The 26,580-nt window shown below is 39.6% G+C and overlaps 1 protein-coding gene across 3 annotated transcripts in view; it reads left to right on the plus strand.

The window, feature by feature from the left end:
• Nucleotides 1-26,580, plus strand: part of PLPP1 (phospholipid phosphatase 1) — a 67,928-nt gene that overhangs the window by 14,163 nt on the left and 27,185 nt on the right. Inside the window, exons 2-4 of one of the 3 annotated variants that reach the window (XR_005101896.1) lie at nt 4,110-4,264; nt 16,677-16,828; nt 20,151-20,431. Coding sequence is in view for 2 of the 3 variants with exons in the window: in XM_037373512.1 (XP_037229409.1) it covers nt 4,110-4,264; nt 20,151-20,431 (436 nt within the window). In the remaining variant the exon portion in view is untranslated. The remainder of the gene's footprint in view (nt 1-4,109; nt 4,265-16,676; nt 16,829-20,150; nt 20,432-26,580) is intronic. The other 2 variants (XM_037373512.1, XM_037373513.1) reach the window with 2 other exon arrangements.

Genomic DNA, 26,580 nt, shown 5'->3' on the forward strand with positions numbered 1-26,580 from the left:
TCTGCAGTCTCTCTTCCTGTTCAACTTTGTTGCTGTAGCTCTCAGGGTTAGCCAGAGTCTGTCTGCGTGAGCATTGTAGAAGTGCCTCCCAGCGTTTTATGAAGTCTTGGGTGGGCCAGTTCCAGAGCGCTTAAGTGATCACGTTGTTTTCCCTGTATAAAGGGGAAAGAAACCAGACCTGGTTCTTGCTACTATGTAGTAAAACAGCCCAGAACCTGTTGGCCGCCAGTCCTCGACAAGATCAGTTAGACTAATTTAACAGAAAACAACCCCCAATTCTGAATCTGAAGCATGCCAGGAACAGTCTTTTACCACTGGAGGTAATTCTTTAGAAGGATATGAATAACAGCTGAGCCCTTATGATCCCTTCAGGTATAAAATTGCCTAGATAGAAGAGCACCCTCAGAGCCTACTGCTGCTACTTACTGGCAAGGTTACAAAGGAAGAGGAGGCACATTGTGAAGAGGACAAAGCAAGAGAGCTGATCTGCGAGATTGCCTTTTAGCCTTGTAATCTTTCCCATAGATCTTTCTTGCTCTGTCCTCCAGTTTGTAGAGGCTAATGAAGCTGAACAGATAGCATTCCTCAGAAGTTCACATGCTTGAGAAGGTCGTGGGGGTGCTTGGGCACCTGTGGTGGGGATACAGGCTTGTTATGTACCTTACTTAGTGTTTTCTGTTGGTGTGTGGTTTTTTCCCTGCTCTTTCTTCTATAGTGAAAATTTCAGGACTGTTGCTTACATGTACTAAGTATTGACTCCCTCCACAATGAGCAATGGTGAAAATGTTACTACTTGGTTTTGGGGCGGGTTAACATTCAACTAAATGCCACTTCACCAAGTTGTCTATTCCGCTGCTGGCAAGCAGTGCATCATTTAGATTGCAGTAGGAATTCTAACAGAAATGTAAAAAATGGAAGTGGGCATTTAGTGTAAAATGTAGCCAACTTCCAGTTTCTTGTATTCTTTACTACGGGCTATACAAATTGATTTTGCAGTTACTTTTGTGAAACTCTCCTTGTCTGACCCTTATTTGCTGTTTTTCCTCTTCCCCCTCCCCTTCCCAGAATTACTTAGCTGAAAATAAAAACATGTTTCTTAATTCCAACTCCAGATCACACAGTTTTAAGGTACTTTAACTACTGCATAATGCAGTCGGTCAGTTCAGTCTCATTTAAAGGTGCATCCTTTTCTTTCAATGAAACAGATACAGAAAGGAACAAAAATGAAGTATTTAAATGTATAGCACCAGAAAAATTTGGATAACTGCAGGTTATTTGAGTTCTCACAAACTATTTTTTATAAACAAATTTAGCATAAAGAAGACTTTAATGAGAAGAAAGCAAAACTTAAATTAAATCTTGAGTTCCTTTCCTCTTTGTTTAATGCAAACTGAAGTGCATAACACTGTCAAGGAATTCTCCCTAATTTCTCAAGCTTCTGTCTTAACTAGGTTACAGAATAAGTAATTCCCTCTGCTGCAGTTAGACAAATAATAATAATAAAAAAAGCCCTTCATATAAAAACATTGTTTTGCTGGTAGCCTTAAAACATTGCTTGTCAAACTGGTTGCTTTCTCTTTTTTCATGTACACTCATGTAACAGTGCTCTTCCAGTTTCTAAAGAGGTCTCCCCTTGAAAAAAAATGCATGACCCATGACTGTAAACCTCTGTAATCTGGTGGCAAGAAACTTCTGGAATTTTTGAACTAAGAACTCTGTCAGGTTTTCAAGTGAACTGCTGGACTGTTTCCTAGTTTCTGAAACTGGAGCACCTGGAGAACATATTTCAGCAGCTGGTAAAAATGAAATGGCCCATCCTAATGAAGTTAAACCCAGAAACAAACCCAAAGCAAACCACCTCAAAATATTACTGTAAAAACCAAGCAGTATTGTCTAAAAAAGGTTGAGCTGTAAGGTTGAAAATGTAATTGAACAAAACAGAAAAATTCTTGGTATTGAGTTGTAGTAGCTTTTCTTGGAAAATGGGTATTTGTCTGAACTAGCCAGCTTTTGCAAAACATTGGCTGCTGCTTAAATTAACCATGAGGATGTGGTATTTCTGCATGTGAAAATCTGGTGACCTGTTTGAGAAGGTAGGATTGTATCAAATAGGTAATGCATTTGCCACTCCATCATCCTGATGCTGAGTATGCAATAGCAGAGGAAAAAGACAGGAAACATGGGCTCTGACTTAAGTTAGTGGAATCTTGCCATGGCCTTGAGTGGAGCTGAAAATTGGCTCCAGACATGTGAACATACAGCAGTGTCCTTTGATCCAAGTGAACTTTCTTAGTTCTTCCAGTGTGGCCCCCTTCAGATTTGCAGGGCTGCAATTCTGTTTCAGCTACTTCTGCCATCTGTATTCTGCAAGGTCTAGCTCTTAAGAGCAGAGAGACCTTTGAGATGCCGTTGATTCAAAGGTATACCATCCTACTTAATGAAAAACTTTGTGCTTAAACAGCACAGCACCATTTGCATTTCTGTTCAGATCTGCTATATGGGATTATAAGCATCTGCTAAAGTGCTTTGCTGCATCAGCATCCCCATCTGCATCAATTGTTAAAGTGTGGATGGTCCTTTTGGATTTCTGATGTTTTATGGAAAAAATTCCTCTGTTCCATACAAGGCTTTAAATTCCTGCCAAACTGCCTTCTGTGACCATAGCAATTTTCTCTAGAGGAGCTGGGGTGCTACCAAGCACACACGCAGTTTCGGTATGCACTCCATGAGCTTTTGCACTGCAAGTCAGGAGCCCAAAGAAGGAGCCAGAATTTATCACTGTTGCTAGTGTTTCACTCTTGATGTCTTTTCTTCTAATGAAGCATGTGGGAATAAGCTTATTTAAAACCACTTTAAATGATTTGTTCGATAGTAATTTTAACAGGTGTCACCAGAAATCAAAGCAATCTCATCACATGAGCATCTCTGAAATGTTTTTTGGTCTCAATACAGCAGTTTACATCATGAGTAGTTTTCTACTTCAATAATTGCACTTAGCATCTAATCAGGTATACCATGACTGTATGCAGAATTGCATATTACATGGATGTTGGGGGAAAAATACAAAGTTTAGTTTCCCCTTCACCTTGTTTTAAACCAAAACCTACTTTTTGTGTTTTGTTTAAGGAATTTTGCAATTCCTACAGCATTGCCCAATTTATCTATTGTCAATCTATTACTTATTCAGGGGATCAAACTAAAGAGGGGGGGATGAGAAAGTAGAGTAAAATGACAAACCTGAGTTTCCTGAGGTCACTACTCCTGCAAATTCTATTCCCTAGCTGATTCTTGTCAGAAATAAGTTAGATCTGAATGTAAGTGTCAGAGATTTTGATGGCCTCTTTGGCATGACTGCCAGTAGCGTGGAAGTCAACTAGTAAGAGAGGGAATAGGTAATGTCACACAATGCAAGGTCAGAGTACCTAAGTCTCAGTAAATAACTTTTATAATTATTATATTATATAATTGTACATAATATGTTAATTTTCATGCAGAAATATTCCAAACTGTACAAACACTGTAAACGCAGCTCTTAAAGTAGAACACTTGTTTCCCATTAGTGTCTGCAGTTCTCTTGGTCCCCTTATCTGCATGAAAACTACTTGCATGAAATCTTTAACTCCCTAACTATGACAAAACCTGTATGTATTTTTGTCTTGTTCTCTTTAAACATTGATCAGATTATAGTGTATAGACAAGGCTGGAAATTCAGAATCAAGCTAATGTCATGGGGTGCTGGTGAAGGAGAGGGCACAGAAGGCAGCCTGCCCTCAGCTACTCAGTCTGTGAGTGGCAAGTGCTTTCCTTGGATGTAATCTTGATTCAGTGTGTGGCAACACACCTTGCTGATGAAAGGACTCTGAACTCTGTAATTTCTTAACTTTTGTACCTGGTGGGTAACCTCAGAGTCCTTCTGAAGTAGACTTCTGAAAGAGATAGATGTCTATAAACAGCATTTGGTAAGTGTGTGCATTGCATGATACTTAGGAAATTTGAGTTTTGCATGTTTGGTAGCTTCCTCCATGCATGTTTAAAAATGATTTTTTTTTTTGATTTAACTACATGTATTTTTTGTTTTTGTTTTTGTTTTGTTTTCCTTCCCCCAACAGCTGGCTTACCCCTTGGTGTTCTAAACTTGGCCAAAATAAAACCGTATCAGAGAGGCTTTTTCTGTAATGATGACAGCATCAAGTATCCGTTCCATGACAGTACCATCACATCCACTGTCCTCTACACAGTGGGGTTCACCCTGCCAATTTTCTCTGTAAGTAGCTAATATATAGGTAGCTTTGGTGATGGGAGTAAAATGTATGCCTTCCAAGAGTTCAGCACTGTGACTGTGAGTTGAAGATAGTCTTTATAAGGCAAAATCCCATGTATGTATAGTTATATGCATGCGAATGGTGCTGTTGCTACTTTTTGTTTGCACAGAAAATCTGGAACTAATCTCTGACTGCTAGTATTGCTAATCTCATTTGCTTTAGAAGCAGAAAAAAATGGAGAAAGGATGTAAACTGTATTAGCTAGTCCAGGCTTTTTTTTTTTTCATGGGGGAGAAGATTACTACAGGCTTCCAAAAATGCTATGGAATATATACACATCTTGTTCAGAATGGATTAGTATGATAACTTAAACACTTGTGATGTTAAAAAACTTCCATTGTAGTGGAATGCTCAAACCTAGAGCTAGTGACTATTGCTTCCATATACTTTCTACAGCAGTAAGTCTTAATTTGGACTCTGGGCTTTCGTAGGTTTTTATTTTTGAAGTGATGGCTTTTTAAACCCTTCAACATGGGATACAAAGGCTGAAAACCTAGTTTCTTGTAGAAAAGAAGCTCAGTGTTTTCAAGGCCACATGATTTTTACAAAGAACAATTTAACTCTTCAGTAGGTTTTTCTAACAATATCTTATGCCTGATTGTATGCAAGTCCAGTAAGGCGTGAGCTGGTTTAGAGTACCAAGATTTAACTATTCAGAATAGTCTTGAACCTCAAACTACATATCTTGTTTCTGCCTGCAGTGGTTGACCAAACCATATTAGAGATCGTCGTGATCTTTGGTCTTCTGATGCATGTATATGCTAAATTAACCAGTAAGAAGTATGTATTCTTGGTTTAAGGGTGGAACCAGTAATTTAAAAAGGGTAATCGGGAATCTGTGGAACTCTACATGTATTACTGTAGTTTTCCCTTAAATGCTTATTTATTAAAGCTTGCATTTGTCCTATGCAATAAATAGAATGGTTGTTCGCGCTAGCATAGTTTCACTTTTGAGGAAGATAGTCTGAAGTTTGTCATTTTGACATGTACTGACATATCTTCAGCATAACTTCAGGAAACTGCTTTTCTGGTAGGGTTTGTGTGTACCTTAATATGTGCACAGGTGAACTAGCAGTTGCAGCTCTGTGCAATTTTGGACTTATACAGTTGCAAGTAGATAATCTGAATTGCTCAATTTGTTTTAATTTGCCATTTTTTGATTTGAAGAAGTTGTTTCTGTAATAATAAGTCAATTAAGAGTGCATTTTTTTCTGTCTCTAAAGCAGTGGAGAAACATCTGACTTGCAGCTAATTCACTTAAAAGTATAAACATCTAAGGAGTGGTATGGACAGCTATTGTAACTTTTAACAGCCAAGGTATCTAAAAACTGTAACTTAAGAATTAGACTTGTCAGTGATTCCAGTCTCTCCTACTTCTGTAGGATTCACATAGTGAATTTTTATTGCCTGTGTCTGTGCAAGGGACTAGAGTGCATAATTGGAACAATCACTTCTGGCATCCATGATGATAGATTATTTTTTTTTTAAATAACTGTGAAGTACTTGTAGTTTTGTAACAACAACACAGGCTATCCAGAGCAGTCCTCTTCAGTCTGAACATTTTACAAACCTTAAAGCAACACAGGTTTTCTGAAATCTAGTGAGAAAGTGATCACTGTAGTGTACGTATTACTGTTCTGTGTAGTTGACATGTTAACCTGACTGACTGTCTTTCTTGGTCTCAACTTTAGATTTAGGGAATTCTTTAGCCTCATGCAAGAGGTGAACAATCATTTTATGGCTACTGAAAGATTAGAGCTAGGGAGTATGAGATCTGGGTTATTACCATTTCTGAGTTGAAAGTGGGTTCCAGTTGAATGCTTTCTAGCTTCAAGGTGGCCATTTATTAAAAATGGATGGGGAAAGCTTATCGGTCTGGGAACAGGAGAGTCTTGACATTCAGACTGGTTTTTGTTTTGGACTGACTCAGAGGAGGCTTGAGACTCCCTCCAAGGCAGCTTAAGTTTTTGGAAGTAGTATGTTTCAGAGTCAATATCCTCAGCAGGGGACATGGCTGGCTCGTGAAAGCTTGTTGGGCAGTAATACCAATGATCCCACATCTAGTGAAAAATGTTATGCTGACAGGAGAACATCCTGAAAGGAATAGGCTTCTCAGTGAAGGAACTGATGGCAAAAAAAATTGTCTAACACTGCAAGTAAGAGTTGATAAATGCACTTTTGTGCAAACTTCCCTAATCAAAGACTAGCTCAAACAGGATACTTGGTCCCAAATAGGACTTGCACCTCAGTTTTCTAACATCACAAAATAGAAAGAAGAACTTGTGGTAGGAGGCTAAGGGAAGCAAAAGGAATCATACCTGCAATGTGAGAATTAAATAAAAGGTTTTGTCTGGTTCAGCTGTTGGGGTAGGCCCATAGTGGAATATAAAAGGGAAAAAATAAGACAAATCTGCAGTAGTGAGTAAGCATAGATATTTCATTGTGAAGAAGTCTTTGTGAAAAAAACCCTAGGCTGCCCGAACATTGATTTACCTTCAGGAGTGTTGGTGAAGTTTTACAAGACATGTTAGAAGGTCTTAGGGATCTTCTTTTAAAAAACTTTATAAATTAAAAAATGCTCTATAGTTAATTCCACTTTACAGCTCCGAATTCCTGTTGCCATGTTTTATCAGGAGATAAAATGTCTGGGGAAAACTCATGGTTTTCAAGTGTCATTTCATAGTGTGATACTTCTCCATTTTCTAAATTGTTTTCTGTGTCTGGATGGGAAGCACAATTTTTGTATTGGAATTTTTGGAGACTTGGTATTAAACAAGCCTTGGTAGGGCTCTAGAAAAATTGAACACCTTAGACATCTAGGCCAGTGTCTCGAGCAGTGCATATCCATAATGACTGACATTCCAAGAACCCCAGACTGTTCTTCTGATAGTTTTGTGTTCCCAAGTCCTTTTAGAGATGTTCAGGAAGTAATTCTGAATAGCCTAAAAGCCATGACTAGGGTGTAGTGTCTATGGATTACAACTCCAGGAATGTTTTGAAGTTAATCTCAAAGATGTACTTGATCTGGTATCTTTTGTCTTCAGCTGTCTGCATTAGATTAGCTCTTCCAACTATAAATGACAAATTAATGTCAGCATCTTTCTCTTGCAGCAATGTCCAACCATGCCCATTTTCATGTGTCCTGTTCAGGTTCTGTAACTTCACCTCCAAATCCATTTTCTTTTCCTCCAGTCATCTTGGTTCTTACAACCACTGCCTTCAGTGACACTCATCACACAGCTTCTTTTAGATCTAAGGGTAGGTGTGACTGGGGGAAGGAGAAGCACAGAGCAAAGGAGGTCTCTGAAGCATCCTCCCACCAATGGAGCAGAAGAGCAGAGCAACTCAAAGATTTGCTGGGTTTCCTCTGCTCCCTGTGCTAGGTTCTGAGCAGGGCTTCTATAGCTCTCTGCCAGAGCTTTGCCTGGCTGCTCTGCTCAGGAGCCGAAGGGACACAACCCACTGGCAAGTTTCTATATGATGGACCGGTGTGTGAGAGGATTAAGAGTTCAGTTCTTCAAACGTGGCTGCACTGAATTTCTGGGAAACAAAAGTAGTTTGCCACAATTGTTGCTTCTGAAACAGTTACTGCAAACACTGATGTTCCGTACAGGGGAAGTGTTTAGTAGTAAAGTTTTGAGTAGGTCGCTTCTGGGATGAGCTTTGCTATTTGAGTCAACTTCAAGAGAAGGGAATGTTACAGGCCTGTAGGGCTTACTTTCTCCACTTCAGCACAGCCAAAAGATACTTAGGTGGTCAGACCACATTGTCTTCTACTTCAAAAAATAAAACCAAAACATTCTTAGTTTGGTTTGGCAAAGGCTAATGTCATGATGCCTTCCTTTAAAGGGACCTCCATAGCTCTGCTCCTGTGCCAGCCTGCGTTAACCTATTGGGTGTTAGGCTTAATGTTCTCAGAAACTTGGCCTTATACCACATGTATCAGTGTTCTGATTGTAACTTTTCCTTCCTACAGTTTAATTCAGTCATGCTTTGGAGGCAATTTACTGCTTCCTCTTATGGCAAAATAAACTAACTTTCTTTTATGCTCTTGTTTGTGAAAGGGGTGTATTTTTCAGGTGAACTTTTATTGAAAGGACCTATTTAAGAACATAAGCACTTACTGGGCTAATCATGTTTCTTGAAGGACAAATATAGCTACTGTTGTGGTAAAGACTCATAAATAAGGGGGCTGTAATGAAGCCTATTGAAGACTGTTAGATTGGTAGATAGGCAGTTCATTTTTTTTTGCAGCAGTCTCAAAAGCTTTGTCCCACTTAGTTTTGCAATTAATTGAAGTAAAACCTGCTGTTTTGACACTAGGTTGGACTTCTAGTATGTAACCTGATAAGCTAATAATTTTATTGTGCTCTGAACAAGACTTTGCTTCTTATCTGGTAAACCTCTTGAAAAGGAGATTGATATTTTATCTTCATTTTTTGGGTATATTCGTGACACTGGAAATACTTTTGGGCAGCACTGAACGTCATCGGGCATGAGTTCTACTTGATACTGACTGCTAATCTTGTACTACTACAGATCAGTATCATCTCTGAAGCCAAGCTTATTCTGAGGAGTAAACTGCTGATCTGTGTTTGTTCAAAGTCTGTTTAAAGCAAACATAACAACCCACGTTTATACTATGTGAAGGGTTAACGTGCAGGGTGATGCACTGTGGTGGAATTGATAAGTAATTGCTGGGTGAGATCAACTCTGGGTTGATCTGGCTGGCGGGGGACGGACAGAGGCTGAGAAATGGCAGTTGCTGCATCCGGCTTTGGCCCCATTTCTGTCCAGACCATGGTAAGGGTATTCGGGTGGGCTCAGCCTGCAATCAGGTGAGGAAAGATCTGAGAAGCACCACTTCCTATCTGGTACTTGTACAAATCACACTAACCAGGTGCAGTTCATCTTGAACAAAGTGCAGCGACTGCTTGTTAGGTCTGTGGACTTGATATGGTACTTCTCTCAATCCTTCAGGTACATTTGTTGATACAGTGGTGGAGAATGCATGCAGTGTGTATGAAACTGGGTAAAAGAGTTGGCAGCCTGACAATGGAAGGAGCCCCAGACAAGAGCCTTTACTGCTAAAGTGAAGCTTGGTCATAACTATGAGGCGGCCAAGCAGCCACAATGGTTCAGAGTTGGTTCTGAAGGTATTCTTTAGCAGAGTATACAAGAGGGTGAAATGGATTTGAGATGGGGAAAAATGTAGGGAAAGGGAGTTGTAACGTAAATATCTGAAGTCTTGTTACTTAAACAAAACAAAAAAGGTCTCTGACATTGTTTCCTTGTCTGAAGTCTCATACCTAGTTATTAGTAACTTCCTGTTGACATCCAGGACTTGGACCAGAGACTCAAGCAGGTGGTGAAAAAGGGAAGGGACTGCACCAGAAAGAAACAAGGGGTGAGAAAAGGGGAAAGTAAGTGAAAGAGGGAGAAAGTCCCTTTTTGTGCTGCTTCATCCATTTCCCTTTCTCTGACTCACCCCATTGTACTTCTGTCTAGAGCAGTAAATGCTCACGCAGAGAGACGGTGTTTGCCCATCTTTTCTGGAGAGAGCTGAATGACAAAATGCAGGGGTTGATCTTGGTGAACTGTGGAGTGATGGTCTAAGTGTATTTCTTCCTAGGTGCCCTCACGAACATTAAAGCATCTTTTAAGAAATAAGCATATATCTTTCAAGGTGCCCTCCTGAACAGTAAAACTTCTTTTAAGAAATGGAAGGTAATGTTGTTCTGGTACTGAGGAAAAGCCAAAGTCTTAAATTCATCTGCAAAGAGCTAGGAGATACCACAGCCAACCCTCCCTTCCGACTGTAGGCAGTTACACACAGTAATCCTCAAAAGTTCTAACCAAGCATTCACAAAACACATTTTTTCAGGCAGGATTTCTAGTGGTGTATAAATGAATACTATGGATGGTTTTGCTGATGAAATTAGTAATTATTTATCGCATACTCAGAAGTGTTAACTTGTGCTTTCTATGGTAATTTTTGTGTGTAAGGAGACTTAAACCTCAACGTACTACTTAAGCTTTTTTCCTAGTCCGACATCTAGGTGTCACTTCTGGTGTAAAGCTATACTAATGAAGTTCATATTAGATAATAGCACAAAAGTGGTGGTGGCTCTTCTTGAAGTGCTGGGAGAAAAATCTTTTAAAATTGTTTTGTTTCTAAGCTGTGGAGAAAGACTACTGCTACCTACTGCTTATACAGAGATGTTAAAAGCTGCTTTGTTGGAAGTGCATCCAATGTTTCCTGGTGCCAGTCACATCTATTTGCTTCCTAATCTCTCTTAATATATCAGGAGGACAGAATACTCAGGCTAAAGGCAGTGTTAAAAAAAACAAACAAACCAAACCCCCCTCATTATTTACACCTGCGCATTCAAATGATTACTTCACCAGAATCTTAAGAAACTAGTCATGGGATTAGATGTAGAAATAAGTAATTGAAAGGTGAGAAGCAGACTGTAGGAGCAAGTGCTCCCTGGCTTTCACAAGGGAGGAAAGTACCAGTACATCTCCCCGGAGTCTGCCCTATTCAGTGCAGTCATAAATGCCCGGGGGGGGGGGGGCGGCATGTGCAGTGAGGCAGCAAAGCGGGGTACTTGGAGCAGTAAATACAAAGGTGGTAGTAATATGGCTGGTGAAATACAGTGTGGGGAAGTGTCACGGGATGTCCTTCATGAGGAGGCTGGAGAGGACAACTAAGGGCAGCATATAAAGTGGTGATCTCTTCAGAGTGGTAATGATGAGCTTTTAAGTTCTGTGGAGAGATCAGCTTTGTGCCCAGTAACAGTGAAGAAACCTAATAAAGATTAGAAGCTTGGAATGAAATACATCTGTGTTATATGGGGTATTTATGGAAAAAACTACCAGCATTATTAGTCAGAAATCACTTCAACTTGTGAGGAAATTAAATCCATTATACTGTATGAGTCACTCTTGGACAGGTGTACTACAATGGTTTAAAATATTTAGTCTTATCAGTCAAGCTGCTTGTGTTTCTACCTCCTGTATTTTGACTGAAAAACTGTTTTCAGAGGCTTGTATGTATCTCCCTCACTGAATATCTTTATTGCCAGCTGTATTTGTAGCTCCGTATTTCTTGGTGGTTGTTGGGTCAGTTGTGCTCTGATATTCTGATACTGACTGCCTATGCAATTTGCTGATCTACAGCCTTTATGTTCTGCTGAACTGTGCAAACCTCACCTTTCTTAGTTTTTGAGATGAGGAATGTACTTCAGCTGTCCTTCTCTTGTCTGCATTTAAGACTGATGAATTGAAACCGAACATGTTTGTAAAATCCGATTGAATGCTGTTTCAGAAGAAGTTCTTGTTGGGTGGCTTGAACTGTTAATGTCTTTGGAAAAGAATTGTCTAATGGTCACACTATTATATTGAAGTACAACCACAGGAAGCAGACATTATTTTTCCCTTGTATTTTGAACTGACAAGTTGCCAGTTTATCAGAGTTGTTGAACCTCCAGTGACTGAGCTCGTTACTGCACATATCTCCATCTGTTCCCTTGCTTCAGTCTTAGAGTTGTTTTGCAGGCAGAACTGGCAGACCTTGATCTTCCACTGTATCAAAGAATCGCCAGCTCTGTCAGCAGTACATCTCCTAGTTAATCATTAATGATGCTGGCTTATGCACTGCATAACACCAGCTTGTTGGCTTTATCCCTGTGATTACCCTACTGGTAACCTCTTCCCAACATTTTAATTCCTCTTAACATACTGTTGTCATCTTCCCTTCATGCAGTTTCTTCAGTGTTACAATTGACTTGGAAAACATTGGGGGATGCTTTCTGGTACTGTCACATGGGAAGTATTCGGTAGAGGGAGCCTTTAATGACCCTCTGCCACATCCACTCCTTACTTAAAAGAAGTACTTAAACCCCCCAATTTCTAACTCAGGTAAAACTGAGCCCAGTTAATTTTTACTGATCTTTTTAATGTGCCAGACTTTGCCCTTAGAAATTGTAGCTTGTTTAGGGCAAAAATGGATAGTTGTATATTTGTAGGAAGATCATGCCTTTTAACTTACTGTGGCAGCACATTGCTGTGGCAGATGAGCAGGATTTCTTTTCCTAGTGATCCACCATTGAGTCTTTTCTTCTTTTGTTAAATTACTTTAGACTTGTATGTGGATAAATCTGGCAAGGATGTGCACAGCTTCCTTTACTACTAAAATCTGTTCTTCAGTTGTATCTGGGAAGTTAAGACCCTGTACCATTATGAAGACAAATTTATCGTTTGGTATCTTCAGTCACATCCAGACCTGTGCCAGGAGGTTTCATACTTGGGAAATTGCAGTCATGATGCAAAAATGTATTCATGTCTTCTGGAATTATGGTGTATCTCGGGGTGCAAAAGTAACATGTCTATCACAACTATAGGGAAACCTTACTGTTGTACTTGCTAAGTAAGAGTCTGTGCCTCTTTTGTTACTTATGCCAGTTCTTCTGCTTGTTTGTCCTACCTGTCCTAATGAAAAAGCCATAGTATTTTCCCCAGTCTCTGCATTGTCTTCAAGGGAAAGAGACTTGCACTGCGGAAAGTACTTAAGCTGTATATTTGAAATAACTTTGATTTTGGAAAATAAGTTTGTGTTTCTAAAAAGAAAACCAAACCCTTAAAATCCCACAAAACTTGACTTTGCTGGTTCATTTAAAATAGAACAAACCCCCTAAGTATTGTGAGGAGTTTTTCTTAATGGCATCATCTGCCAGAATCAGTAAGAGTTACTGCCCCTCTGGTTTGACTTCTGCTTTTCTCCCCCTTCCTAATAGTGAAGCCAGCCTGTGTGTGTCTGAAAAGTAAATTAAACCTGCTGTATGGGCTGTGTTCTGAGGGAGTAGATGCTGACATTAGAAAGTACTTTAACCAAAAAGAAATCAAAATCCAGTATGGGCACATCTTTTCAGGCTAATAACTGCCTTGGATTGAGCCAAAGGTAAACTACAAATGTTACAGTTTTGTGACTTTTCAGCTTAACAGTGTTAAGTGAGTCTGATCAATTTTACTGTAATCTGGTTAGTAGAAATTAAAATTTACCTCAAGCTTTCATGGAGCAAGCCTCCTTTAAGCACTGAAATATACTGAGAACAGCAATAAGACAAATGGAATTACTACTTAGATCTGTCACACAGTTGAGGGGAAACTGAAGAAACACTTCATGAAGTTCACTGCATAAGCTTTTTTTAGCTGTATTGTATTTCAGTGCATAACTCTTCCAATTAATTGTTATGGGTAGATACCTAAACTTTACAACTCATACTGTCTTACCTAAATTTTGCAGGTTATGACTTCAGGAAACAATGTAAAGGCTTCTTAATTAGCAAAGTGGCATTGGTTGCAGACAAAGTAAAAGAGGCGAAACAAATTATGAAAGAGAAGACACTTGTTTTAACTGGTTCTTACTTAAAAAGCAAAACAGAACCAGTTTGTTTTGTTTGCATGATCATGATACAGGAAGGTGCTGCAAGCAATTACAGACTAATTGCATCATAATCTCAATATTGCTGAAGAATAAGCACATGTTTCAAGCAGCTTCTGTTTGCATGGAAAAGCATGCGTTGTCATTGCATGAAGGACTTCATCATTCCCATGATCCACATACCATTGCTTTTCATATCTGATTTAGCAGCAGGCAGTTACATTTTTAAAAAGACCCCCATAAACACCCCAGCACTCTTGAAAATTTTCAAATCTCCCACCTTGAGAAGCTGAAACATTCAGGTGTGGGGAAGAGAAAATGAGGACTAAGCCACCATGGCACCATTATTCATAGAGCAGATCTTTGAGAAGGACAGTGCAGAGCTGGTGACATGATGTCAGTGACACCATCTGTGAACCACAAGTGTTTGGCAGTGTGGTGAAGCTGTGATAAGTTTTTCTAGGCTGAACTTAAATTTTGTGAGCAGTTGCTTACCATGATGATTAAAACTACCTACTCTGAAGAAGTATACCTGTCATTCTCTGATTCTGGAGATCTAGTAAAATGCTTTCCAAAAATAGTCTTGATAGTATGTGTGCAGGACAGAGGATGAAACCTTTTTCCATACATATTTTATAGGGCAAATGGTGTTGGAAACACACGATGGCGTTATGTTGACAAGTGATTGTCCCTCACCATGAGTGCATGCTGCTCCTGTCTCCTCCCTTGCACAAGTCAGCTAAATATTAAACAACTGATGGTATATTGTGACATGCTGTCACAATATCAACACAAGGGGAGGGCAGAAATGAGGTCTGGGCTGTAGTGTTTTCAAAACCCTGCTACTCTTCCTTAGTACTAGGAAAAAGGAAGAAGGAAATTTTTTTTTTTCCCTCCCCTGGTAGGAAAGGGTATGTTTTTTCACTGTACTGCAGAGTCCAGCTCCAGGGCTCTGTGCTGGCTGCTGTCTGAATGGGCCAGTGTTTTGGCAAGGCTCTGGCTTGGCTCTTAGCCCATGCTGTTGTCCTTCTGCTTTGTTGGTGTGCTTGGACAGCTTCCAGAGCTAGGTCACTTGCAGTCCCACTGGTCTGGCACTGGCAACAACCCCTCTTCACAATGGCAGTGGTTTTCTTCTGTCACTTTCAGAGGGGAGGTTTGATTTTTATGACTAACAGTACAGAGATACTTGATTCTTTTGCGATGGGCTTAGCTGGAATACATGGGTGTTGTGATCGGCCCATAACTACTTTGTTGTGGAACAAAGCTGTGTCATTCACCAGAGGTCACTTCAAGGAAATTTTCACCTTATGAGCCATTCATTTGTTATTTGTTCTGCTGTGTCTGTTCTCAAACTTAAGCATTACTTTAAGCAGTCACTTTATGGTGTGAAGAACAAAATCAATAGCAAATCATTGATTGCATCATTTGTGATGGGCCTGGGAGTCAGGCTTAGTTTGGAGAACTTCATGGGTAGAGATTGAAGGGAGAAGGAGGGTTGAAAAGGACCCTAGGTCAGTCTGTCTTTTTTTTTTTTTTTTACCTTACCTCTTGCAAGTATTGACTGTGTAACTTGGTGTTTCTTTTACCTTCCCTAAGAGTTCTTTTACTGCTTGGTTGGTAACTCTTTTATCCTTTCTTTTTCTCCTGTTCTTTCTGCTTTTGCTTTTTTTTTGTATACACTTACTTGGGGCTAGCTGCATATATGGAAAGTAAGAGGTGGGCTATGCCTTGACACAGAAGTCCAGAGAACTGAGACTACAGCAACATCTTTCTCTGGCAGGAAGGAAGGAGGTTGTTTCTCATCCTTCCAATCCCTTACTAGATTAGGAGCATTTCCCCTCAGATAATTTTTGTTGTCCAAATCTATAGATTGGTATGCATTTTATGTGCAGTACTACTGAATTTTAGAGCACAAAATCAAGGGCTTTTAAGCACTTCAGTGCCACAGTGTTGTACATATCTAAGTTAAAGACGACTATTTATTGTTTTGTTAAACATTCTTGGTAGCCCTCTACTATTTTTACCATGCAACCTATTTCTTTTTGAGGGCATTCATACCTGTATGCAAACAGATTGTGCAGAACTGTGTGTGTCGGGTATGGAGCATCAGGGTTTAAAAATGGGATTCTATTAATCTGTAGTAATTTGTATTGCATTCTGAATGTGTTTGGTTTTTTCTAATTTGTTGTTCAAGTGGCTAGTTTTGGTTAGTGTGCAGGTCTCTTGAAGTGCAGTAGCACAAAGTGTTGTGTGCCTTAATCTTGCGTCCTGTTGAATTTAGGGTGAGCCAAAGGCTTACTCTTTCTATTGAAGATAGGGGAATAAAATCTCCATGCCCTGAGGTTGTATGGCTTGTGCAGTGACCACATTGTTCCGGGGAACTATGCAGTGTGTGTGGAAGTGAGGGGTTTGCATGCATGTATAACTCCTCCTTTTTTCCAAACTCCTTCTGCACTTGCACTCCTTGAGAAGCACCCCTTTTCTGCTTTCATGAAATGAAGTTTATGCTCTTCTGACTTGTAAAGCTGTCCAGAGAAGGTATAAAGGGGCAACTATTGCTCACTGGAATATAAAGGAATGGTACCACATAACTGTGGCAGTAGCAGTAGATTGAACAACTTGGTGGTTGTCAATTGAACTGTTTACTGAATCATGGTTTTGGCATGCTTCCATACCTGATGTGCTACAAATGCAAAGGTGAGAGGAATCCTGTCCTGCTCTCCATCATTCAACAGTCCTTCCTGGGAGCTGTGAAGACAAGGCAGTACTCATTGGCCAAAGGAAGTGCATAACCTCCTAATTTGCTGCATGCCCGTTCCTCTTTATGCACTTCTCTTTGCACATGTGGGGGTATAATCATCACCAGAGTTTGTTGCATTTGTAATGTATTTTTTATTCCTTTTTGCTAGCTGGCTTGCCTTTTGCAATTCTCGGTTCAAGACGTGTCCCCTTCCAGAGAGGAGTTTTCTGTAGTGATGAATCCATCCGATATCCATACAAAGAGGACACCATTTCTTATAAATTGTTAGCAGGAATAATTATTCCTTTCAGTATAATTGTTGTAAGTTAAACTTTTCTTCATTGCATTTGATTTCAGTGGGGGTGGGGGAGAGGGAGGAGGGGCAGTCTGTTAATACAGACTTTAAAAACTGTGTTCTGTAAGATTTCTCAACTTCAAAATAATGTCATTAGACCAGGTGCTAAAGCAGTAGAAATGGTGTTCTGGCAAGAATAATGAAAAGATTTTCTATAATTGAGGTCAAACAACTAGAATCATGTAACAGAAAAAGAATACCTTAGAACCATGGTGGCTTAATTGTATGGTCTGAAAGATAAAAACCTTCCTCCTTTACTGTATCAGTGAAGAGTAACACTAATGTATTTGAATCACTGTCAAGATTTTCTATTTTGGGAGGTACTACCTGCAGAATATGAGTTTGCATGACCTGTTAAGTCAGTATGTTTTATCTGCTGCAGAGTTATCAGAAGTACTTATCTGTGTGGAAATGTAACAACAGATAACATTTTTTTAATAGAAAAATGTTATGACTTCCAATCAGAACTTAACAAAAGCATACCTAGAATAAAAAGAACAAGAATGGGTATTTTCCCGAAAGTCAGGATAAAACAGCCCATTGTGTTAGAGTTACTGCTAGGGCTCACTTTCATATTGCACCTAACGGGCTTGAAGACTGGGTAATGTTCTCCTTCCCTCCTCTTCAGATCAGTGATCTGCATAGATTGCCTCTGCAGCTCCAGTTAAGAGATCTCCCTCTTTGACCACAGCTCCTAGCTCAGCTGAGCTGGCTCAAATGTATAGTGATTCTGTGTCCTTAAGATTTAATTACATGCTGTCAGCTGAGCTAACCTAATAGCTTACTATGGACAAAAGGTGAGATCCCACTATTAATCCCGTCTTTTTCTTCTTCTGGTGGCTTGTCTGAACCACTATAAACTAGTGAAACTCCTTAACCTGGCAGAAAACAGCATCTTTGAGCTAGGTTGAGTGGAAAGACTCCTGGAAGAATACCAGATGAGTACCAGTGCTGGTACAAAAAGTGGTGGGGGCATGGGCAGAGGGGAGAGCTGAACCTCATCAGTTAACCATTTAATGTCCTAAGTCTCATGGGACTGCACTTCAGTTACAGCAATGGGCCTTCAACAGGGGCCTCAAGATGTCTGTCCAGAAGTACTAAAAAGCATCAGACACCACTCATGGTGCTGGGTGACATTCCAGCTCATCACAGCTACACTTTAGGCAGAGTTACAACTTTCTATGCCAAATAAGATCGTTAAGTGTATAAATATTTATCCAAGTGTGTTTTGGGAATCAAAGCTGGAAAAGGAGCAGCTAAATGTAAACCTCAGTATTGGCCAGCTGTTTCCCTGGGCAAACAGGTTAAAATCAGGAGGGGTATTATGGCAGTCTCCGCTGCTTCTTGCGTAAGGACTGCATAGACTTTTATCTAGGTTCCAACTAGGTCAGCTTGTAGCTTATGTTTGTTCTTGGGTGGAATTTTTTTGCATAACTGTAGAAATGTGTGACTAGGAATCAAAACTGTGACTTACCTAGTTTTCCTGTTCTTGGAAAAACTGCTTCAAAAACTTACAGAAATACTTATGGAGCAGATAAAACTTGGTTTTTGAGTGTTCTGTTAACTGGCAAGTGGTTTATGCTAAAAGAATCCAATCTTTTAAGATAGGACTTCTTTTCACACTGTTATATAGTAACATACCATGTTACTACTGTATCAGCTAAGAGTAGCAGTCACAACTGAAGTCCATATGGCTTGTTACCTCTTTTCTAGTAGTGGCTGAAACAGATGGGTGAGGAAGAACTGAAGAATACAGCAAGCAAAGGTTGATGTTTTGCCCTCTGTACTTTGCTACCAGTCATTTGCAGCTCAGGGACTTTCAAATCAGAAAGGGCTTCAATGAATACAGTAATTTTTAATGGATGTATTTCCTTTGAAATTATTCAGTTTCCATATGAACCTGTATGAACATTTAGCTAATAAAGTTAACATCGTAACACCAGGGATCATCTTTTTTATGAAATCAGGCTTTTCTGTCAAGATTGCTTTGAAGTCAGATGGTGAAAGCAAGTGTTGATGTCCTTTGCTCAATGCTTAGATTATTGAAGATGAATACATTTTGCAGGTACTGGATATCTGGATGCAGACAACATTGACATCACCGGATTTTTTTTGTCACCACAACTGAGAGAAGTGACCTTCTGGCACGTTTTACAGCAGTGTCCCTTTAAAAGGGATTCATTATTTACCAGTTGTGGCTGTGATATTTCTGATCAGCTATCTTTAAGTTTATATCCCCATGTCTCTGGGATAGGTAGATTCTGTATAAAAGCTTACCAACATCTACTTCACTGAAAACTTTCTCAGCTTTAGTCCATGCTCTGGTGATTGTGTGCTTCAGTCCATGTTTCAATATGGTGCGGGCTGTAAAACTTCAGTGTTCACACATCTGATGGGATTGTCTGTTTGCTTTGATGTGCAAAGCTGCTGACAGCTATTTTGTCTGCCCACGTGTCAGTGTGTCTAATAACGGCTTCATTCACCAAAGGTCTGGTTTGCTGGGATTCTGCACTTGTCACTCTCAAGTGACAGATGGAGCCATCACTTAACCTTTACAGAATTTTTGAAGATCACTTCACATACATGCATATAGCTCCCCACCCATCTGATAACCTGTATGAGTCAAGCCTTTCTGTTCAAAATGGGACTGTCTGGTTCAACATCCAACCAGTCTGGGGTGAAGTTGGCTTAAGGAAAAACTTACTTTCTGCAAAAGATAAAGTTTCAGGAAAACAAAATTAAATCTTGCTTTCTTGTCAACACTTGATACATGTACTCTGGGGATTCAGGGTGAAAAAATCCTTGGAAAGACCTCAATTTTCCTGAGGAATAGGATTTTTCTTTGTTTAAATAACTGGAAAATGGAGTCTAGACCCTTCAATACAGTCTCTTGCTTCACAAAAAAAACCCCAGTAACTTTATAATGAAATAGAAAAAGAATAGAAAAGTTTAGCTGAATAAGATATAATAATGGAGAAGACATTGCGAACTAGAGCCATGCCAAGTAATACAGATAAATGTTACTCTGAGAAGTTTTTGATTTTCAGAATACTTAAAACAAAGACAAGTTCAACATGCAGCAGGGTAAGGTACAAGGGGTTTTTTTCTACCTAGAATGTTTAAGGTTTGGGCATGGTTACTGCTGACTCTTGGAAAATTTAAATTTCCAGTTAAATGTTTGTAAAGATTATTAACCTGTGAGTCTACCTGTCTGAGTACTAGCAACAATGAGTAGTATCCTTCTTTTTAAGTGATTATCTTTAACTGTTGTCCTTATTTCTTTTTCAGATAATCCTAGGAGAGACTCTTTCTGTCTTTTACAATCATTTGCACTCCAATTCATTTGTCAGAAATAACTACATAGCCACTATTTACAAAGCCATTGGGACCTTCATTTTTGGAGCAGCAGCTAGCCAGTCATTGACAGACATTGCCAAGTATTCCATAGGTAGACTGCGCCCTCACTTCCTTGCCGTGTGCCAGCCCGACTGGACCCGAATCAACTGCACTCTAGGTTACATTGAGAACCTCTCTTGTCAAGGAGACAAAGCAAAAATCAATGAGGGAAGGTGAGTAACTAATTTCTGTTGGTTTTTTTTTTTTTTTTTACAATATGTGGGTCATGTTCAGTTTTGACTTTCTGTTTCTGAAATGTCTGTGCATCCTGATGAAGAGTTTGAAATCTGCCTTCAAAATTGGATGTGGAGTAGCAAGGGAAGTGGCTCAGGTTGAGAATGAAAGCCAACAAACCTGGATGTATGCATATAAAATATGGAGGACTGTTAAAAAGAATCTCTGCCCCATTTTCTCATTATTAGGCATTTCATTAAGGTAAATACTTATGTACCAGTTCAATTGCAGCAAGATAGTGGGGAGACAAAATGAAGCACCTGAAACACATCAGAGTTTTGTCACCTACAAAGAACAGTGAGTTCTATTGGCAATGTTAAAGTATGTTCAGAATAATTTCTGTTTAGAGTTGCTTAAGCTTTTTTGGAAGCTTAGCTTTAGAGAAACTCCTTGCCATTCTTTTTCCAGAAGACCTAGATACCCTGTTAGATTTTTTTTCTCTGTGTCCGTGGTTTTAACTACGTGTGTATAGGTTTTGCTCATTGTCCTCTGTGCTCATATGATGTTCTAGTACGTGTCCCCTATGGAACTTCCAGTAGCATGCATGGTATTCCTCAGCAGCCACAGGGGAATGCTGCATATTAATTTGGTGGGTGACCAGGTCCAGCTCCGAGTCACACACAGCAGCTGTCCAGCAGTGCCAGGATCAGTCTGTGTTTTGTATGGCTGTTGGTAGCAGAAGAGCAATTGTACAGATAGGTAGTATAGGAGATAATCCTAAAATGAATAACTTCATGCAGGTACTAAATAGACTGTTGTGGTTTAACCCTGGCTGCCAACTAAGCCCTACACAGCTGCTTGCTCACTCCCCCCACCCCCAGTGGGACTGGGGAGAGAATCAGAAGAGTAGAAGTGAGAAAACTCTTGGGTTGAGATAAGACAGTTTAACAGGGAAAGCAAAAGCTGCGCACAGAAGCAAAGCAAAACAAGGAATTCATTCACCACTACTTACCAGCAGGCAGGTGTTCAGCCTCTCCAGGAAAGCAGGGCTCCATTGTGCATTATGGTTACTTGGAAAGACAAATGCCATCACTCCAAACATACCCCCCCCTTTCTTCTTCCCCTAGCTCTATATGGTGAGCATGACGTTCTATGGTATGGAGTATCCCTTTGGTCAGCTGTCCTGGCTCTGCTTCCTCACAGCTGCTTGTGTACCTGCTCACTGGCAGAAAATGCCTTGATTTAGAGTAAGCACTACTTAGCAACAACTGAAAGATCAGTTTCTCAACATTATCCTCATACCAAATCCAAAACACACCACTGTGCCAGCTACTGAGAAGACAATTAACTCTATCCCAGCTGAAACCAGGACACAGACAAATTGAAGGATTTTTTTGAGAGATTGACATAGAAGAGTGTGCTTCACATGCAGCTTTTTTGTATTACTAATGCCCATAATCATGCTTAGTTGAAGATATTGTACTTTCTTGAAGATATTCTAGACAATGATGGACTTGCCTTGCCTGTGTGAAGCCCTGTAGAGTGAGAATATCCACTCATCAAGGTGTAACTTCAATCTGTTCCAGGAAAATTGATGTACTTGTGAAGACATTTAATGGTCACTTTCCATATTGCTGTCAACTTCAGTTTCTGGAAAGAGGCAGGATAAACAAAGGAGGATTTTCATGAACTATAGAAAACAAAGACTTTCTAAACAGCATGTGTGCCAGACTTTTAAATGTTACTGATTTCTCAAAGATTTGACTTCAGCAGAAGAACCTTAATTGAAATAAAGGAGATGCAGCCTCCCCCAAGATAAGAAATTGTCTTGGTGTAATGTCAGCTTTACAAATTTTAGTGTGGTGAGTTAGCAGAAGTGCCAAACCCTAACTCTTTAGAGTTTAAAAATGGCAACCTGTAACACAAGGTAGGAGGGAAATACAGATTTTGTTTATTACATTGTGGTGGAGGTAAAATGTTCAGACTTTTTTGCTTCAACTTGCTAGAAGTGGTATTTATTTTTATTCTACGTGAAAAGATACTTGTCTATGTTTCAAATGGAATGAGTCTCTAAAAGTTGCACATCTTCAGGTCCTTTGAAACCAGATTGTATGGCTTTCAACATGAAACGGTGGGGTCAAAATTCGATTTTGGCATATCTCTGACTCTTCAGGTGAACTTCTGCATCGATCTAAAAATACTTCTCAAATGCGAAGAGGGAAAAGGAGGGCATTTGAGTTCATTGTAATGACTAAAATGGTCCTGAAATAAAGCTGTTGTTTAGGAATGCTGAAAAAGAGTTCTTATCCTCAAACAAGGAAGCAGATTTTTTTTGTATGAGAATAACAGGGAGGAGCAACAACATAGTGATCTGCTTAGCTTTTGTTTGTCTCTGTGCAACTAGTGCAGTGAAATCTGACTTCCACATTGGAAGCAAGATTTGTCTGTCAGCTCTTAACTGGTGAGCTGTTAGGTTTTTATTCTCAGCTACTCTTCTGTTCCCTCTTTCTGTTGTCCCTGTTGCTTCTCAAAAGTGATGCAAGAGGGGTTCTCCTTTTTGGTCAAATCTTGCCTTGAAGTGATGACTTCAGTGTGAGCTCACCTGTGGTGCTTTTGTGCTCAGCTGGGGCTTTTCCATGCCCAGGAAGCTGTAAATTGAGTGGTCAGAGAAGGGTGGATCAAAGTTGGGCCATCCTCCTGTAGAGGTGGGTGTCATGGATGCAGTGACCCATCCAGTAAATCATTCTGGGTTCCCTATGGAAACTGGTCCCTAATGAGAAAGGGTAGTTTCAATGATCTTGGGTCATGTGACTACATACCTTAACAGTTAATAAGCCACCAAGAAGTGGAAATTTGATTGCAGTGAGTTTTACAGCAAGTTGGAAGAGGTCAGTAGGCTCTGAAGTGGTAGCCCAGAGGTGAATTTCTGGATCAGCTGGACAGAATTATTAGTGGCAAACTTAACACCATTTATGCTTATTTGCATACAATAAATATGCAGGTAGAAATTCCAAGAAAGAACAAAGACAGGACAACCAGTGTTGCATATAAAATCACGTTCTGAACTGAACCTGTTATTCCTGTGTAGTAGTAGAGCTTAAGATTTTTTTTTGAATATTTTTAGAGATTTATGCTCAGTTATACAGTCAAAAAGACAAATCTTTGTTTACTACTTCTTAACTCACAGCAGGAAAACAATGCTTCCAGTGTAAAAAGCCACTGTGCTTACACTATGCGTATTGTACTCTTCTGTTTTGTTCTTTCCTCCCTTTTCATAATATCTTACTTATCAAAAGTATAAAATAGTTTTGCTACACAGCATTCCTGAGTAGATCAGAGCTCTTGCTCTGAACTAGAGTAAGTGGATGTGTTTTGAAGAGATTGGTGTGAGGTTGAAGTCTCTAAAGAGTGCTTTGGAAGTGGTACAGAAGAAGTTAAGTAATCAACAGTTGTTCCCATTTCACCCTACTAGTACAACTGGAAGGTGAAACATCTGAAGTAGTTTCTTATTTTTATTTTTCCCCACATGAAGATAAAGTAAACTGTGGAACTCTTTGCTGTGCTAGGATGTGTAAGTGTATATGTAGGTTCCAAAAGAAAAAACACACAAAACCCCAACCAACCCAACAAAACAAACAACTACAAAAAAACCAAAACCACAAACAAAAAAACCCAAACAAACTTCTAGAAAAGTAAAACCAAGAAAACAACCAATGTTTCTGGAAGCCTAAGTTATAGTTGGAGGTTGAGAGTGTTTTGGGTAAGCATCATTGCATATTTTGTCCCAGTACTGTTTTATGCAAATCTGATAACTTGTAACTCTTTGCATAGATCTGCTATGTTACAGCATCCAGGCATTGGGGGAAAGATAATCATTAGCCTTATTTTTATTGTTGATCAGTTAAAGTAGTATTAAAGTACATGATAAAATACATACATGGTTTATCATTAATACAAACCAATGGACTCTTATGTTTGGCCGTCTACGTTAATAAAGTGCCTGTTGGTTTTGGTTAGTTTCAGTAAGATTTTATTTTCTACACCTGAGCTTGATAAGCTTAGTCTTGCTGACTTAAGTATCTTGTTTACTCTGTACCATGCTGAAAACAGAGTCCTCTTCAGTTTTAAATAGCTTAGGTTCTCCTTGACAACTTCTATAGTGTTTGCACTTTCAGCACTACTGGTGGCTAAACTGAGGATCACACACACAGTTGTGTGCTTAGTAAATCTCATTCATATTTGTTGAAAGATGCACATAAGACCTGGCATATATTACTTGAAAATATGTAGCTCTTGCAGATCTCTAAAATAGGCATGGAAGTAACTAGTTATATTAAATTGCTAGTTAAGTATTAGCATTAGAAACTACTTCTGTGTGTCTCTGTAAGACAGCCCTTTCTTCAGGCAGTCTTTGGCATTGAAATCAAACTAGATGCAGAAGCTTGGTACAAGGTGCTTCACGACAGTTTGCTGAGGGTGAATGATGTACATGAACTGCATTCTCAAGCATCTATGAAGGTGTTGCTAGGTTTGATGTCAACTAGTTATGTGTAGAGCTTTGCAACATTCCGCTTGCATAAATACGAAGAGTAGTAACTCAGTAAAGGTGCTTGGGCTGTGAAGGTGATTTTATTGTTTTGAGTATCAAGATGGTAAAGTTCTCCTTGAAGCACGTAACACAGTTGAGTAAGACACATATTTTTTAAAATTTCATTGCACTGGGCAGAAGGGTACAGGACTTGTCATGCTGTTTCTCTGCTGGGGGACAGTGGCATGTTTCATTTAGTGTTTTAGAAAAGTTTGATAAACAAGCACAAATTTTAGTGTCTTATGAATGAAATCAAAGCCAATAGGTCTTCATGTGATCTGGTGCTAGCAATTAGCATGCCACTGTTAGTATGCCATTATGGATTGTCTCTAAGGTACTTTATTTAGCACCTATAAAGGTAATGATTTGCCAAATGGCTGTTTCTTTTTCCAAATAGCAAAGTAGGGCTCAGTAAAATAGGTGGGTGTGCTGGCAGGCTATAACCCTGACCAGGCAGGGGTGTGAGTGAGCGCTCCCTGCTATTCTCTGATCTCTGGCTTTTGTAGCTCCCATACTTTTTTCAATTCATCCTTCTTTTTTGGCTTGCTACTGCTTACCTTGGCCTGGCTTTGAGTGGCTTGCCAAGACACCCAAATCCCTCAAAGAGGGGTAGGCAGAGAGGATGCCAGAGGACAGATGATGACTTCCTTATTGGTAACTAAAGGGCAAACCTGTCTGTTCCAGCCAGTCCATGGCACAGTGTTCCGTGCATTCCATTTGTTAGCATTCTTGCATATGAAAGACTTGATTGAAACAACTGTGTTCAACAACAGGAGCTGTGAATTAATATTTTACTGTTCCTCTGGTGAGTATCCTTTGCTGTACTTGTTTATCTGTCTAAAATGAGTTTATAAACAGTGAAGCTTGACTGTCTTTAGAGTAACAAAGTAGAACTTTAAAAGTGTCTCTTTTTCTCTAGTACGTGAATTGTGAAGTAAGTCTTAAACACTCAGAAACACTTGATTTGTCTGGAAAAAATTTTTTAGGCTTCTGGAAGTGGGGAGGAAGGCAACTTAAAAGCTCTTTGCATAGTTACACTTAAGTGTATTAGGCTTCATGACTTCCAAGATGGTGATGGGGTGCCTTCTAACTGTATTGTTAGACTGTACTAATGTATTGTGTGGCAATGTTAACTGATTGTTCCCAACTAATACTGAGCAGTCAGGAGTTGCTAATTCTACCTGGATCACTTTTGTGCAGACAAGCATTGGTAATCCCTAGGTAGCAGGATCTGGAATCCAGAATTCCAGGTTTGACCAGGCCAGCCTGAACCTGGAAAAGGTCAGTCTTAACTGTGTCTGTAAACTTGGAGTATCATCTTAAGCAAAGAATGAGTATTTCTTAGTGTTTGTAAAATCCAATCTCCAAGACAGTAAATGTGGCTTAGGTAAATGTTCTGTCTGGGTTTTTTTGAGGAGCATGGGAACTTAGTCATGGCACAGTAGGCTTTTCTCTCCAGTTTTATAAAATCCTTTCTACAAGCTGGTAAAACCTACCAGAAATCAAAACAGAACCCCCAAGCCCTTCAACAGAAAAAACCCAAGCTAGAACAAAACCTTT

Source organism: Falco rusticolus, chromosome Z (genome assembly GCF_015220075.1).
Source record: "Falco rusticolus isolate bFalRus1 chromosome Z, bFalRus1.pri, whole genome shotgun sequence".
Taxonomy (NCBI): domain Eukaryota; kingdom Metazoa; phylum Chordata; class Aves; order Falconiformes; family Falconidae; genus Falco; species Falco rusticolus.